A 16,815-nucleotide genomic window follows, 5' to 3' on the forward strand; every position below is an offset into this window, starting at 1 on the left:
CAAAATTTTGTATCTATGGGTAGTTTGTTACCAGCAAATTTACTGCAAATAAATAAAAAAAATGCCCCAGAAATAATGGAATTAAAATTTATAAAGTGAGTCTATTTAGGCACAGGTACACATAAGTACAATTATTATACATAGTGAAAATTACCTATGATAAGAGATAGATAAGGATAACCCAAAAAAAGCCAAATAAGTAAATAAGTAAGTTTACTCAGGTATACACAAATACAGTTACATAGATTATCATACATAGCATATGTGTAAAGTACCTGGGATAACCCAAAAAAGTCAGACAGAGTGACTTACTTCCATTGGGATCCTTTTACCTTATTATTATAATATAAAGGTGATAATATCTTATTATTATTCTATAAAGGAGATAACATCTTATTATCATACTATTAAAACTATCTACTACACAAGGGTCATTAAGACTACTACATGAGGATCATTAAGACTATCTATAATACGGGTCATTACTAGGAATAAAGTAAAATTGCACGTGTGTTAGCTAAAAAAAAATAAAAAATCATTCCCCTCCCTTTCTGAAGCTACATTCATTAGGCACCGTTTGGCACTTTTCTTGAACTGGTTCATGCTATGACTGGCTTTGACATGTGCAGGCAGTCTGATCCATTCCTTTATTGCTGTACAATAAAAGGTGTTTGAAGTCTGGCCAATGACTGTGGCTACTACAAAATTGGCAACAAGATATTCTGGACACTGTGAGTAATTTTATAAACTTGATTTAACTTCAGTTGTTTTACTCTGTCTTCAACATTCAGGATATCCAACTGCTGTAATTCATCCTGGCCTACATGTGCTCTTGGTCCCAGGTCCAGGATGAATCTTACCATTTTGTTCTGGGTGATTTGCAGTCTATCTTTCATTTTTTTTTTTTTCGTCAAGGCAGAGTATCATGAAGAGCAAGTGTAATCCATATGACACTGTTATATGTACAGTTATAGAGGCTAAAACGTTGTGTAGTTTTAAAAATAGGTTAGATAAATACATGAGTGGGTGTGAGTTGGACCTGACTAGCTTGTGCTACTAGGTCAATTGCCGTGTTCCTTCCTTATGTGAATGTGACCTGACCTGACTTGACTAGGTTGGGGCATTGGCTTAAGCCGATAGGAGACTTGGACCTGCCTCGCATGAGCCAGTAGGCCTTCTGGAGTGTTCCATCTTTCTTATGTTCTTATGTATAAGGGCTAGACAAAGGGTCCTGCGAGTCTCAGTAGGTAGACATTGTGCTTGTCTATAGAGGAATTTCAGTCTGGTGACTTATTTCCATTGTACATCTAAATAAATATCAGAATTCTATCATTTAATTACAAATTTGATTAAAAACGTATTTTCATGCTAATAAATTTAAATATAAAAAGTGAAGAGGTAATGACTGATGAAAGAACCATATGTGTGAGGGAGGGACGCCAGGGAGGATAGTGACTCAGGTGGTCTTCTTGCCCCAGACACCGTCCAGGAAGGTAATATCTCAGCCCCAGACACCGTCCAGGGAGGTAATATCTCAGCCCCAGACACCGTCCAGGGAGGTAATATCTCAGCCCCAGACACCGTCCAGGGAGGTAATATCTCAGCCCCAGACACCGTCCAGGGAGGTAATATCTCAGCCCCAGACACCGTCCAGGGAGGTAATATCTCAGCCCCAGACACCGTCCAGGGAGGTAATATCTCAGCCCCAGACACCGTCCAGGGATGTAATATCTCAGCCCCACACATCGTCCAGGGAGGTAATATCTCAGCCCCACACATCGTCCAGGGAGGTAATATCTCAGCCCCAGACACCGTTCAAGGATGTAATATCTCAGCCCCACACACCATCCAGGGAGGTAATATCTCAGCCCCACACACCATCCAGGGAGGTAATATCTCAGCCCCAGACACCGTCCAGGGATGTAATATCTCAGCCCCACACATCGTCCAGGGAGGTAATATCTCAGCCCCACACACCATCCAGGGAGGTAATATCTCAGCCCCACACACCATCCAGGGAGGTAATATCTCAGCCCCACACACCATCCAGGTAGGTAATATCTCAGCCCCACACACCATCCAGGGAGGTAATATCTCAGCCCCACACACCATCCAGGGAGGTAATATCTCAGCCCCACACACCGTCCAGGGAGGTAATATCTCAGCCCCACACACCGTCCAGGGAGGTAATATCTCAGCCCCACACACCGTCCAGGGAGGTAATATCTCAGCCCCACACACTGTCCAGGGAGGTAATATCTCAGCCCCACACCATCCAGGGAGGTAATATCTCAGCCCCACACACCATCCAGGGAGGTAATATCTCAGCCCCACACACCTCCAGGGAGGTAATATCTCAGCCCCACACACCGTCCATCAAGGTACATGTCTCGCTTTCATTCTTCTAAGTCTCAGATGTCTTACCATCCAGAAAATAACTCCTTTTATTTTTAACCTTATTCCTAGCGTATATCCTTTATAGTATAATAAGATTTCTCCTACATAAAAAAAAGATATTATCTCCTACCTTATATAGTAATATATTATCTCTTAAATTGTATAATAAGGTATTAAAAGGACCCCAATGGAAATAAGCCACTTTGACTTTTTTTTTTTTTTGGGTACTCCTAGGTTCTGTACACACATGCTTAGTGCTTCTTTTTGATTATAATAATAATGTACACACATGCTGCTATGTATGGTAATCTGTGTAACTGTATTTGTGTATACCTGAATAAATAATAAACTTAACATACTCTTCTATATTCCCCCCCCCCCCAAGCTGTATGACCCTTGTCGGTTTAGCACTTTCTTTGATTATAATAATTCTATCCTCTCCAGACATTCTTCTAGTCCCCAGACATTGTTCTATATTCTTCTAATACCCCCAGACACTGTCCTGAAAGGTAATTTCCTCGCCATACACTAATCTAGCCCCATTGTGCGGCTGTTATCCAGGAATTTTTTTTTTCTGAACCATCTCTAGGAAATAACCCAATTGACTTGATTCTTAAGAACCATGAAAGGAGGAGCATGGCGGCAGGCCTATTGGCCTATGCTAGGCAGGCGAGAAAGATGTATGATAATATACACTTGGAAAATCCAAGAGGGACTGGTCCCAAATCTGCACACAATCACATGGTAGGTGATGCAACAACTCCCCCCCCCCCCCGAATGAAAATTAGGGGTGCCACGAGTATGCTGAGATGAGTATCGGGGGCCCAAGACTGTTTAATTGCCTCCCAGCTTACACCTAGCAGTAGATAGGTACTTGGGTGTTAGCCGACTGGTGTGGGTTGCATCTTGGGACAAAATTGACCTAATTTGCTCAAAATTCTCTGTATAGCAAAGGACTTTTTATATTGATGTCAGCTAGGTCTGTATATGTTGTACATGTAGTAATTATGTATTATTTTAATGGTTTATGTAATAACTGCATTCTTTCAGATGTCGGGCAATTTGGATAAAGCAAGAATGAGCAAGCTGGCAGACTTTAAGATAAGGAGCAGTGAATTTAAAGCTTGGGAGAAGGCTAAATTAAAAATAAGGTTGCAGAGGAACTGCTTGACTGAAGCTTTAGATGAGATGGTGAATTAATTCTCCATGTATTGGATATTGGAGGATAATTATTGTATCAATGTTGATGGAATTCCAACAATATTACGTAAAAGGACACAAGTGTAACTAACGAGACTTTTTATTGTGGCAACGTTTCGCTCTCCAGGAGCTTTATCGAGCCATTACAAACAATACATGGACACAGAGGGTGTCACTGCTGATAATACTGCACAAGAACATAACAGGAGGAACACTGAAACGAGCCTTCTCAAATCCAACCAGTAACAGAAATATTTGTCTAACCTATTTTTATGCTACCCAAGTAACAGCTTTTATAACATTTTACCGTGTGCAAGTTGATTGCTCTACCACATAGTATTACTACTACTACTACTACTACTACTACTGCTGCTACTACTACCACTCGTATTTCACCTCACTCTAAGCCTATATGTACCCTCCGTTTCCATGTATTGTTTGTAACGGCTTGATAAAGCTCCTGGAGAGTGAAACATTGCCACGATAAAATGTCACGTTAGTTGCAATTGTCCTTTTACCTAAAAGGATAATTGTTGCTCAGCAAGATGGGCATTTCCAATTAATGCCAAGATGCTTCGTGGGGTAGTTTATAAAATGCTTCAGGAGGCATTCTGGACAAGGACTGGTTCAGTTGAAACCAGCACAGGTGAGGGCACTAAAGTATAATCTATAATTGTTTCAAGTGCTGTGATCTATAGTCTGATCAACTTGTGTAACATAAATTAAAAAAAAAAAATCAGTAGCTACAGGCATGTCCTTTAAAGTGCAACCAGTGCTACATGGCAGTGGAATATTCTAATTTTAGCTTTTGTGATAAATGGCTTTTTCAGCTTTTTTCCATATTTAACCTTTAACTGTTGACAGCCCCCTCCCTCTGAAATTAGGAACCGAGTGTTGTGATTTTTCAAATTCTGGAATGGTAGAGAATCTGAAGGTAATGACACCAAAATTGTGAAATTTAATGGAAACCTTCCCGTATTGTGCAGGCACAAAGTGCTGTCTGAGTGCAATTTACACAAGTGATTTTGCCTACTTTGAGGACCCAAATAAACTGTCCATTAATCAGAAAAGCCTATAAAGTGCACAGGAGTCTGTAATTCAGCCAGTTTTACACTAAATTCAACAATGCTAAATTTAAAACAATCCAAAATAAACTTTGCATTCCAGCAACTAAAGTAACCTATCCTCTGTTCATTAATCAAATCCTCAAGCCCCCTTCCTATAATATCCCTGCCCTCCAGGTATGTGTATAGTATATACGTATAAAAAATTGACTAAAATTGTAAAATAACCATCCATAACATTGATATAAAAAAAAGTATGAAAATTTATGCATGGTTGCCCAATAGTACCTCTTCAAGGGGGGCTCCTTGGCGTGGTGAAGAGGCTCTTGGTCTGAGGAATTAGCCCTGTCGGTCTTCTTCCTCAGACCGAACCTAATTACCCCCCATTCTCCCCTCCCCTATCCCATCCTCCCCATCCTCCCCTTTTTCCATTCCTCCTCCTCCTCCTCACCCCTCCCTTTTGCCCTTCCTCTTTTTAGCCTTCGTGATTTCTCCCACAGGCGCGCTAGTTCCTAGGTAGGGGAAAGGACACCGGGGTCCATCCCATTCCGTTGAGGTTTCTTGGCGGTGGCGTAGTTTGCCGTGGAATCTGGATTGCCTAGGGATGTCCCGATCCCTTTCCGGTATCCCGGAGTAGCTTTGGGTGTCTTTTGGGCGACGGGTGTATCTCTGGAAGCCACCTTTCGGATTCCGGGGGTGGTGGCTGAAGGAGGTATGCTTTGTGGCGGATATCCGGCCGCCCTCTCTTTTGTCCACCGAGGTAGCTCGGCAGATGTGAGGTTGCTATCCCAGATTGCTGGTTTACTGGCATGAAGGGTAGGGTATGGCACGGGTTCCATGCTGCATCTGCGCTACTAGCGGTGTCGAGTCCTCTTGGGCGCGGAGGGAGATTTCTGGCCCTTTCATTCCTCCTAGGAACTATCCCTCCCCGGTCCCCCCTTTTTTTTTCTTTTTTTTATTTTTATTTTCTTTTCTTTCTTTTTTTTTCTTAAAAACAAAAAGAAAGAAGTAACCTAACCATGGCAGCCCTAGTCCATGAACCTGGTACCCCCGGGCCCCTTCTTGATACCGCACCCCGTTCTGACCCCGCCTCGTCTTTGGACCACTCTTCAGACATTCCTCATGCCTCTGTACCTATTGCCGGTGCTGTTTCCTCACCCGCTTCAGGTACTGAGGCCTCGACTGACTCCTTCGATTTATCAGACCTTCGCTCTCCTCTGACTATGCTTCCGGCCTCTCCCTCTACGGTGCGGCAATTTTCAAATCGCCGACCCGTTCCACGTCGGACCAACTCTGGTCCCATGCCTAAACGTCAACGACAATTACCTGCTGATGATACTTCTCCACCTTCACCTTCTCGTTCTTCTCAGAAACGATCGACACGTCCTTCACTACCTTTCCACGCTCAGTTTCAGACTGAACAGTGGACTAAATTCTTCACTTTACGACCAACTTCCTCTACTGCCTATCTTTCTGACCATAGTATTGGCAAGGCACTCCTACGCCATGTTGGTAAAGATATTTCTTTTCATGCTCTTAAGAGCGGTACGCGCATCATTACCGTACAGAATGCTACCCAGGCTCGTGAGCTCTCTCGTCTTTCCCATATAGATACTGTTCCTGTCACCCTTGAAAAACATCATTCCCTCAATTCTTGTAGTGGTACCGTTATTCTGCCCCATACCATAGTTCAACAAAATTTCCAGACATGTGGCACCGACATTCTAGAACAGCTGGAACTCCAAGATCTCCCAATCCTCAAGGTAGACACTTACGTTCTTCCTGCCCGTGGGCGGAGACGATACCCTAGCAATGTGGCTCGTTTAACTTTTGACAGCCGAGAACTCCCATCCTCCGTTTATATAGCAGGACATCGGTTACAAGTTCGAAAGGTGATCCCTACACCACAACAGTGTAGAAATTGCTGGCGATTTGGCCATCCAGCGAAATATTGCAGATCTATCGCCGAATGCCCAGTCTGTGGTGCCGATGACCATTCTAATACGTCTTGCAATCGATCTCCCTCTTGCCTTAACTGTCATGAGGCTCGCCCTTCGTACTCTCGCCGTTGTCAGGTCTATTTAAACGAGCGGGAAATCCGTTACCTCAAAGAGACAGGTCTTCCTTATGCCATGGCAGTTTCTCATCTCCGCCTCCAAGGGAGACTCCCACGTGTTTCTTATTCCCGTGTTTCAAAACGTCCCCCCACTTCTGGTATCCCATCTTCTACACCCACCTCTGTGGTTACCTCTCCCATAATCACTCCTGTATCTAATCCTTTTGCTGTCCTCGGCTCAGACGTCCCTACTTCAACGCCTCAGTCTAATCTCGCTTCTTCGAGTTCTCTCTTACAAGCCTCAGTATCGACGAGACCTCGTACGACACCTCTTCCCAATCGTCCCTCTACTTCTCAAAAGTCAAAAAAAGGTCCGGTAACACCTCCTACCCATCTTCCACCTCCTCATTTTACCCTCCCTGTCTCTGTCCCTAGTTCTTCCCCTCTCACTGGCTCAGTTACAAGTGCAGAGGTTCACCCTCCTCCTCGTAATGTACCTTCCTCCCCTGTTCCCTCCCAAGTTTCTTCCTCTTCTGCCACCTCCCAGGTTCCTGTCTCTTCTGTCCCCTGCCACGCTTCTCCAGTTCCCTCCACCCTTTCGCCCCCCCCTACCTTGGTACAGTCCAATACAGTTCCAATCTTTACTCATCCTCCCCCTACCATTCCCAATATTGTCTCCCATACGACATCTCTGAATTCCGAAACACTTGAAGCAATCTCTGAATATATTGCAGAGACCAAACCATCAATGGACACTGATCCACCTTCCGCTCTTTCTCTCTCCTCTGCTCCATCTGCGCAACTCCTTTCTTCACAGCGCACCGTTCCTTCGCTGCTTGAACATTTTCCACTGCCTCCGCATGTGGACTTTTCTAACCCTTCTAGTCCGTAGGAACCCTTACCTGCGGATTTCAAGTATCTTTATCATTGCCAATCATGGCCTTTTTACAGTGGAATATACGCGGCCTCAGGGGTAATCGGGGTGAGCTTCAGATGTTACTCTCCCAGTTTGCCCCTGTTGGTGTTTGCTTACAGGAACCAAAATTACACTCTGCTGTTATTTCTCACATCTCAGGCTATAATTTATTGTATTCTTCAGATCCTTTTCCTGATGGGACCTTTAATGAAAGTGCCCTTCTTCTCCGCACTGATATTCCGTACCATCAGCTATTTATTCATACTTCGCTGCATTACACAGCAGCCCGTATCCACTTACATAGGTGGTATACGCTCTGTTCTTTATATCTCTCTCCTTCTCGGGCATTATCTATTCCGGATTTTGCCTTCCTTGTTTCGTCATTACCGCCACCGATTCTGTTACTTGGCGATTTTAATGCCCACCATTTCCTCTGGGGAGGGTCTCACTGTGATTCCCGTGGAATTCAGTTAGAGGCTTTTCTTGCCACCCACCCCCTCCATGTTTTAAATACAGGTACTCACACCCATTTTGATCCTCGGACTCATACTCTCTCTTGCATCGATCTCTCAGTTTGCTCTTCCTCCGCCGCATTAGACTTTACTTGGTCTGTTCTCCCGGACTTACATGACAGTGATCATTTCCCAATCATTCTTACTTCCCCTTCATATTCGCCACCTCTTCGCACCCCACGCTGGCAATTTAATCGGGCAAATTGGAACCTTTACTCACACCTGACTGTTTTTAAAGAGGTTCCTTCTTCGTCCTCCATCGATGAGCTTTTACACCTCTTCTCGTCCTCCGTTTTCACCGCAGCTTCTCATTCTATACCCCAAACTTCGGGCAGGCATTCTCAGAAATGCGTGCCTTGGTGGTCTCCTGCTTGTGTTCGTGCAGTACGTTTGAAACGCGCTGCATGGGGCAGGTACCGGTACAATAGAACCACAGAGCGACTCCTTGATTTTAAACAGAAGCGTGCGATCGCTCGCCGTGTCATCCGTGACGCTAAACGCACTTGCTGGCGAGATTGTCTCTACCATCACCTCTGCTTCTTCTATGAGTGCAGTCTGGAAAAAAGTACGAAAACTGAGTGGTAAATATTCTCCTGACCCGGCTCCTGTTCTGCGGGTTGCCGGTGTTGATATAGCAAACCCACTAGATGTTGCCAATGAAATTGGCAATCATCTGGTCCGTATTTCTCAGGGACTCCATCTATGCCCCTCATTTCTTTCCTCAAAGTCTGCCAGAGAGTTAGCACCCTTGGACTTTTCTTCTCTCAGAGAAGAACAGTATAATGTGCCTTTTACACTTCAAGAACTGGAGGCAACACTCTCAGCTTGTCGATCATCGGCAGCTGGGCCCGACGACATTCATATTCGTATGCTACAACATTTACATCAGTCAGCCCTTGCAGTCCTATTACGCCTTTACAATCTTATTTGGTCACAAGGAGTTCTTCCACAGCTGTGGAAATCCGCCATTGTTCTCCCTTTCCGCAAACCAGGCACTACGGGACATGAAACCTCCCACTATCGTCCCATTGCTCTTACCAGTGCAGTTTGCAAAGTAATGGAACGTCTAGTAAATAGACGTTTAGTGTGGTATTTAGAGACACACAACAGTCTCTCCACTCGTCAATATGGCTTTCGTAAGGGACGTTCTACCATAGACCCCTTACTGCGCTTGGATACGTATGTTCGTAATGCCTTTGCGAATAACCACTCAGTTATTGCCATATTTTTTGACCTTGAGAAGGCATATGACACAACTTGGAGGTATAATATTTTAGCCCAAGCCCACTCCTTAGGCCTTCGAGGCAATCTACCATCCTTCCTTAAGAACTTTTTAACTGACAGGCATTTCCGTGTTCGGGTTAATAATGTGCTCTCCCCGGACTTTGTCCAAGCTGAAGGTGTCCCCCAGGGATGTGTTCTGAGCACAACACTTTTTCTCCTTGCTATTAATGATTTGGCCTCTAGTCTTCCATCAAATATTTGGTCATCACTCTATGTTGATGACTTCGCTATTGCCTGTGCAGGCGCTGACTGTCACCTCCTTACAGTTTCTCTCCAGCATGCAGTCGACCGTGTTTCCAATTGGGCCACCACACATGGGTTTAAATTTTCCAGCACTAAAACCCACCAAATCACTTTCACTAGACGCTCTGTCGTCTCTGATCATCCTTTGTACCTCTATGGCTCGTGTATCCCTGAACGTGATACAGTCAAGTTTCTGGGCCTCCTCTTTGATCGTAGGTTATCCTGGAAACCTCACATTACCTCTCTGAAGGCAACTTGTCACAGCCGGCTGAACCTTCTTAAAACCCTTGCTCATCTTTCGTGGGGAGCTGATCGTCGAACCCTCCTTCACCTACATTCCACCCTTATTTTATCGAAACTTGATTATGGTGACCAGATCTATTCAGCGGCATCTCCTGCTACTCTCTCTAGCCTTAACCCCATTCATCACCAAGGATTACGTTTATGCCTTGGTGCTTTTCGCTCTTTCCCTGTCGAAAGCCTCTATGCAGAAGCGAACGTTCCATCCTTATCCGATCGCCGTGATGCCCATTGCCTGCGCTACTATGTACACTCTCATGATCTCCGCAATCCTTCCATTTATAGAATGGTCACTGATATTAGTAGACATTCTTTATTTGTTCGCCGCCCCTGCTTACTCCGTCCCTTCTCTCTTCGCCTTCATTCGCTCTTGTCTTCTCTTCAACTACCACCTTTCTATGTACATGTAGCATCTCACTTTTCCCTACCCCCCTGGGAAGTTCCAGCTGTTCGAGTCTGTTCTTTCTCCCTCAATTGCTCGAAAGCCCAACTGTCTACGGTCGCTTCCCGCTCTCTTTTTCTTGACCACTTTCACTCTCATTCTCATGCCATTGCTGTGTACACAGATGGCTCTAAGTCTTCTGACGGCGTAGGATTCGCAGCAGTGTTTCCGGACAGCGTCGTACAAGGGCATTTACTATCTTCAGCTAGTATTTTTACTGCTGAATTATATGCCATCCTTACAGCACTTATCCGTATTGCATCTATGCCTGTGTCATCATTTGTGGTTGTCTCAGACTCCCTTAGTGCTTTACAGGCTATACAAAAATTTGATACACCTCACCCCTTAGTCCTCCGTATCCAACTTTGGCTATGCCGCATCTTTACTAAGCATAAAGATATTGTTTTTTGTTGGGTCCCTGGTCATGTTGACGTACAGGGCAATGAACAGGCAGACACTGCTGCGCGGTCAGCAGTACATGACCTACCAGTTTCTTATAGAGGTATTCCATGTACGGACTATTTTGCTGTAATATCTTCCCACCTTCACACCCGTTGGCAACAACGTTGGTCTACTATGCTCGGCAACAAACTTCAGTCTATTAAACCGAGTATAGGTTACTGGCCGTCTTCTTATCACCAGTGTCGAGGTTGGGAGACTACTCTCTCCCGTCTTCGCATTGGCCATACTCGTCTTACTCATGGATATCTCATGGAGAGGCGTCTTGCTCCTCTCTGTGAGAATTGCCAAGCTCCATTATCAGTCAGCCACATTCTGTTGGACTGCCCACTTTATCAGCGAGCACGCAGAATTTACCTCTGTCGTCGTCTTCGCCCCGCTGCTCTCTCTTTACCTTCCCTTCTCGCTGATGGACCCACCTTTCATCCGGACTCTCTCATTGACTTTTTGACAACGACTGACTTACTTCACAAATTCTGATACTTTCAGCCGTTTCTACTTGTATCTCTTGCTACCCTCTACCCCCGTACTATCCCCTGCCCCGCTGTTTTCTGTAACCTGCTGATCATCCCCCCTCCCTTCTGCCATCCAATTCCCTTGCTTCCTTCCCTACCCTGCAGCGCTGTATAGCCCTTGTGGCTTAGCGCTTCTTTTTGATTATAATAATAATAATAATGCCCAATAGTAACATGTTCACTTGCCCTCAAATGGTTTACTTTGGTGGTTTGTGTAAATGCAGTTTTTCAAAGAAAGCAGCTTCACAGTTGTGTATTAATTTCTATTGGTATTGTGGACTTTTAGGAATAATTCGAATATCTAAATAAGGGTAACAGTAATATAGCTAATACTAATGCTGTTAGGTGTATGTACAAGTACATAGCAGTGGTTTAAACTACCAGACAGAAAATGGGTGAAACAGATATTCTGCCTGAATCTCCAGGTTAAATCAAAGTACGCATTTTGCCTGTGATCATTTATGCAGGGTGATGGAAGAACAAAATGATTTTTAGATTATTCATTGTGCACAACTTTTTGTAACCTTTTCATTTTTTTTTCTAGATTATAGAGCAGTGAACCTTCTGAGCTGAAGTCCACATTTAACTTCAATGGCGTGCTTCTAAATTTCTTATTGAAGCAGGTTAGTATTTCATAATGTACTGATAGTTAAACCTGAGATTTGGCACCCTGTACTGACCTTGTGGTTCAAAACCATATGGGTTCTAAACCATGGTGCAAAAGAAATGCCTAGCAAAGTCAAGCACTGTTCTATCATTAGACAGTGTGAGGAAGCAATGGAGACAAATGTTAACCGTTGGGCTGGGTAATTTTGAAAATTCTAGTTCAGATTATGTATTGCCCAGCTTTATTAGTTTAAATAGAAAAAAAAAATGGCTTGCAGTAAAAATTATGGGGGAGCACTAAACCCTTAGGGATTATTGCACCTGTGTATGGGGGGGGGGATGGATGGCATTCAAGCTCAGTTCAGGGAACTGGGGGCACAGATCCAGTTCCCTAGATCAAGAGCCCTTCACCAGCATCAAGGAACCTTCCTTGAGGGGTAGAAGTGACCAATCTGCAACTTTTGTGGTTCAGTAACAATTGAAATGGCTTACAGATTATGAAATTTCTCTTTGGAATAGGTGGCTGTTATGTACATCCTCAGGTTTACATAATTTTAATGATTGAATGACTTGTTTGTGCTAGAAATATTTATTAATGCAATTTGTTGTATGAATGTGGTGATGCTGCAAGAGTATCACTTGTGCAACGTGACTGGCAAGTTGTTTGGCCACATCCTTGCAGGGTCTCCTGTTGTGAACTTCCACCAGCCACCTCTTGTACTTCATTGATAGGAAAGTGGTTTGCCTCTATTCACACTGGTCTTGGAGACAGTTTGGTGTAGAGAAACTATGACCTTTAGTTTCCTGATGTGCTGGCCTCTTCTTTCACAAACTTGTTCCTGAGCAGGAGTTGGTGTATACTTCCAGACAAACTGTTTTCACAAGCTAGTCCCTGAGTAGCAATCTGTTTTTACATTGCTTTTACAAGCTAGTCCCTGAGTACTAAGTGTCTACTCTGACATACTGTTCTCTGTACTTTCTCAATGATCCTCAATATTTGACTCCATGGCCTATGAACTTCTTTACCAGGGCTGTTTCTTGTGTAAAAGTTTCTATTAGTGGTGGTGTCTTGGCTCTTTGTTGCTTTCATTTTTGTCAGTTTTTATGTAGTCCTTGGAGAATGTACAAAAGGCCTGAATTTTATATTAATTCTTACCATGTTTTATGAAAGTTGTTCCTTGTCATTTTCCCCAGTCCTTGACTTTTGAAAATCACTACACGGACTTGGTCTTTTTAACAAGTTTGCCGTCTGCCAACTAGGCAGGGTGATCCAAAAAGAAAGAAAATTTCCAAAACGAAAATACTTTCATCATTCAACACTTTCACCTCACTCATACGTAATTACTGTTTTTTGCAGAGATGCCCAGATACAACAGTTTAGAAGCATGTATAGATACAATATAAAAAGTGACCTGAAATAATTACAATATTAGGGCCCCAATTATATATATATTCTTTCTTTCAACACACCGGCCGTATCCCACCGAGGCGGGGTGGCCCAAAAGGAAAAACGAAAGTTTCTCCTTTTACGTTTAGTAATATATACAGCAGAAGAGGTTACCAGTCCCTTGCTCCCGGCATTTTAGTCGCCTCTTACAACGCGCATGGCTTACGGAGGAAGAATTCTGTTCCACTTCCCCATGGAGATAAGAGGAAATAAAAAAGAATAAGAACTAGAAAGAAAATAGAAAACCCAAAGGGGTGTGTATATATGTGCTTGTACATGTATGTGTAGTGTGACCTAAGTGTAAGCAGAATTAGCAATACGTACCTGAAATCTTGCATGTTCATGAGACAGAAAAAAGGACACCAGCAGTCCTACCATCATGTAAAACATTTACAGACTTTCGTTTTACACTCGCTTGGCAGGATGGTAGTACCTCCCTGGGCGGTTGCTGTACATATACACCTACCATCCGACTTACGACCGGTTTCTCGGAACCGAACTCTGTCATAAGTCGAACTTCACTACTGAATATCAACATAACATTTTTGTAATGACTTTATTTTATTGTTTTATTTTGGTATTTCATGTTTTACTTTACTTTTTATGCTGTTAGTACTGTATTTTATACTGTAAGGTTTTGGATAAACACTGTGTACAACACAAATAGTTGTTTATTTCCCAGAAATTTGGCATAAAAAACACGGTCGTAAGTCGAGTGGTCGTAAGTTGAGCAGGCCGTAAGTCGGATGGTTGGTGTGTATATAAATATATTTATATATATTTATATATAAATATAAATATATATACACACATACACCGTCCTATTACACATCTCGCCAAACTGCCAATATCCCAAACCCCTCGAGTCCGGCCATATAAAAATAATTAGTTTCTCTGAATCCCTTCACTAAATATTACCCTGCTCACACTCTAACAGCTCGTCAGGTCCCAAAAACCATTCGTCTGTATTCACTCCTATCTAACGCTCATGCATGCTTGCTGGAAGTCCAAGCTCCTCGCCCACAAAACCTCCTTTACCCCCTCCCTCCAGCCTTTTCGAGGAGGACCCCTACCCCGCCTTCCTTTCCCTACAGATTTATACACTCTCCATGTCATTCTACTTTGATCCATTCTCTCTAAATGACCAGACCACCTCAACAACCCCTCTTCAGCCCTCTGACTAATACTTTTATTAACTCCACACCTAATTTCCACACTTCGAATTCTCTGCATAATATTCACACCACACATTGCCCTTAGACAGGACATCTCCACTGCCTCCTCACTGCAGCATATCAACCCAAGCTTCACACCCATATGAGTGTTGGTACCACTATACTTTCATACATTTCCTTCTTGCCTTCATTGATAACGTTTTTCGTCTCCATGTATGCCTCAACGCAACACTCGCTTTTTTTTCCTCGTCAATTCTATGGTTAACCTCATCCTTCATCAACCCTTTAGTGTAAGTATATTTTATGCAAACCATAAACACTTGGGTTGGAGACGTTATTTTTTTATTGTAGGGTAATTTAATAAACAGCCTTCATGACTTGTACAACTTGCTTTAAACCAAAGTGCCTAGTGAAATCTTCAGGTAATATTTTTAATTGAAAAATACTTTTTATTATAATTATTATTATTATTATTATACAGAACTGCATGTAGTCTACTGATTACTGGCAAAATCTATTTATAGTAAAAACTGGCAAGTTGTGGTGGTCTTATTGTTTGTATTTAGTGTTATTTAAGGGAGTTGCCTAGTAATGATTAGAATGTCTCTTTAGAATTTTAAATAAGCTTGGAAATGCATTCTTTACTGAATGAAAGGTGGGATTTGAAAGAAATTGAAGGATGAAACTACATTTTTTTTTTTAAATTGTAGTACTTTGAGATTTAAACTTTTTGGAATATTTTAAATTTGGTAGTGTCTTCATTGTTAAAAAGTTATTTGCACAACAGATCCAGGTTCTATTGTTGTAGATAAACTGGCATTCCAAGTTCATATGTAATAGTTGCTACACCTCTTGTGAGAATAGTAAATAAAATTTCATAGCATTACATTGTGAACAAATAATCAGTGATGGCAAGATAATTTAATGTAACATTTTATTTTTACAGGATGAATTTGGCAAGTAGAAGAGGAATTTTTGATGCTGCGGTGCTGCTAAACTTTGTTACATACTGAGCAAAAGTGGCTAATTTTTTTTTTTCATACAGGTAAATGAGATTTATATAAATGCCTAAAGAAATTATGCAAAATTTCTATATGTACTTGGTATTTTTTAAGGTATTTTAATTAAAACTCTCATTGACCTAAGAGGCTATACAGTGTTTTGAATACTTTAATTTCCTTTGTGATGATTTAATATAATTTATTTGCACTGCCTGTAGTTTTATTGATGCTTCCATGCCCTTTCAAGGGAGGGAGGGAGGGGTGAAGTTCTTGTCTTAAAGGTCCCCTCAAGGGAGTTCCTTGAAGCCAGTGTGGGTTATTTAATCCTAGGAATTGGACTTTTGCTCACTTTTCCTGGATCAAACCTGAATACCTCCCACAACCCCAAGGGGTTGTGTGATCCTTGCAAGTATAGCACTCCCCCTTGACATGCTAAAGAGAATTTGTCACTAGTGTGTAAAGGTAGAAAGTTGAAAGTGAACATAGATAAGAGTAAGGTGATGAGGGTATCAAATGATTTAAAGAAAAACTGGATATAACATTGGAGAGAGGAAGTATGGAAGAAGTGAATTTTTCAGATATTTGGGAGTTGACGTGTCAGCAGATGGGTTTATGAAGGACGAGGTTAACCATAGAATTGATGAAGGAAAAGAAGGCGAGTGGTGCGTTGAGGTATATGTGGAGACGGAAAATGTTATCTATGCAGGCAAAGAAGGGAATGTATGAAAGTATAGTGGTACAAACTCTTATATGGGTGTGAAGCTTGGGTTGTAAATGCTGCAGCAAGGAGGCAGGTGGAGGCAGTGGAGATGTCCTGTCTAAGGGCAATGTGTGGTGTAAATATGCAGAAAATTTGGAGTAGGTGTGGAGTTAATAAAAGTATTAGAGGGCCGAAGAGGGGTTGAGGTGGTTTGGTCATTCAGAGAGAATGGATCAAAGAATGACAGCGTATAAATCTATAGGGTCGTCCTCGAAAAGGTTGGAGGGAGGGGGTAAAGGAGGTTTTGTGGGCGAGGGGCTTGGACTTCCAGCAAGCATACGTGAGCTTGTTAGATAGGAGTGAATGGAGACAAATGGTGTTTTGGGACCTGACAAGCTGTTGGAGTGTGACCTGGGTAATATTCAGTGAAGGGATTCAGGGAAACCAGTTATTTTAATTTTGAGTACTGGAAATGAAGTACAATGCCTGCACTTTAAA

At 42.7% G+C, this 16,815-nt stretch overlaps 1 protein-coding gene across 1 annotated transcript; it reads left to right on the forward strand.

The window, feature by feature from the left end:
- Nucleotides 1–1,540: 1,540 nt before the first annotated feature.
- Nucleotides 1,541–15,827, forward strand: LOC128695399 (uncharacterized). The gene is made up of 5 exons (XM_070095568.1): nt 1,541–1,691; nt 3,448–3,588; nt 4,123–4,243; nt 11,933–12,011; nt 15,563–15,827. The coding sequence occupies exons 2-4, from the start codon at nt 3,448–3,450 to the stop codon at nt 11,959–11,961; spliced, it is 291 nt and encodes a 96-aa protein (XP_069951669.1). The 5' UTR covers nt 1,541–1,691; the 3' UTR covers nt 11,962–12,011; nt 15,563–15,827.
- Nucleotides 15,828–16,815: the final 988 nt, after the last annotated feature.

This window comes from Cherax quadricarinatus, chromosome 50, assembly GCF_038502225.1.
Source record: "Cherax quadricarinatus isolate ZL_2023a chromosome 50, ASM3850222v1, whole genome shotgun sequence".
Lineage (NCBI taxonomy): Eukaryota > Metazoa > Arthropoda > Malacostraca > Decapoda > Parastacidae > Cherax > Cherax quadricarinatus.

What these genes read in the sequence shown, in the direction of transcription:
- LOC128695399 (XM_070095568.1), top strand. Translation starts at nt 3,448, where the DNA reads ATGTCGGGCAATTTGGATAAAGCAAGAATGAGCAAGCTGGCAGACTTT. An exon ending in CTGAAGCTTTAGATGAGATG is followed by an intron (nt 3,589 to 4,122) that starts GTGAATTAATTC and finishes TTTACCTAAAAG; the next exon opens with GATAATTGTTGCTCAGCAAG. An exon ending in TTCAGTTGAAACCAGCACAG is followed by an intron (nt 4,244 to 11,932) that starts GTGAGGGCACTA and finishes TTTTTTTTCTAG; the next exon opens with ATTATAGAGCAGTGAACCTT.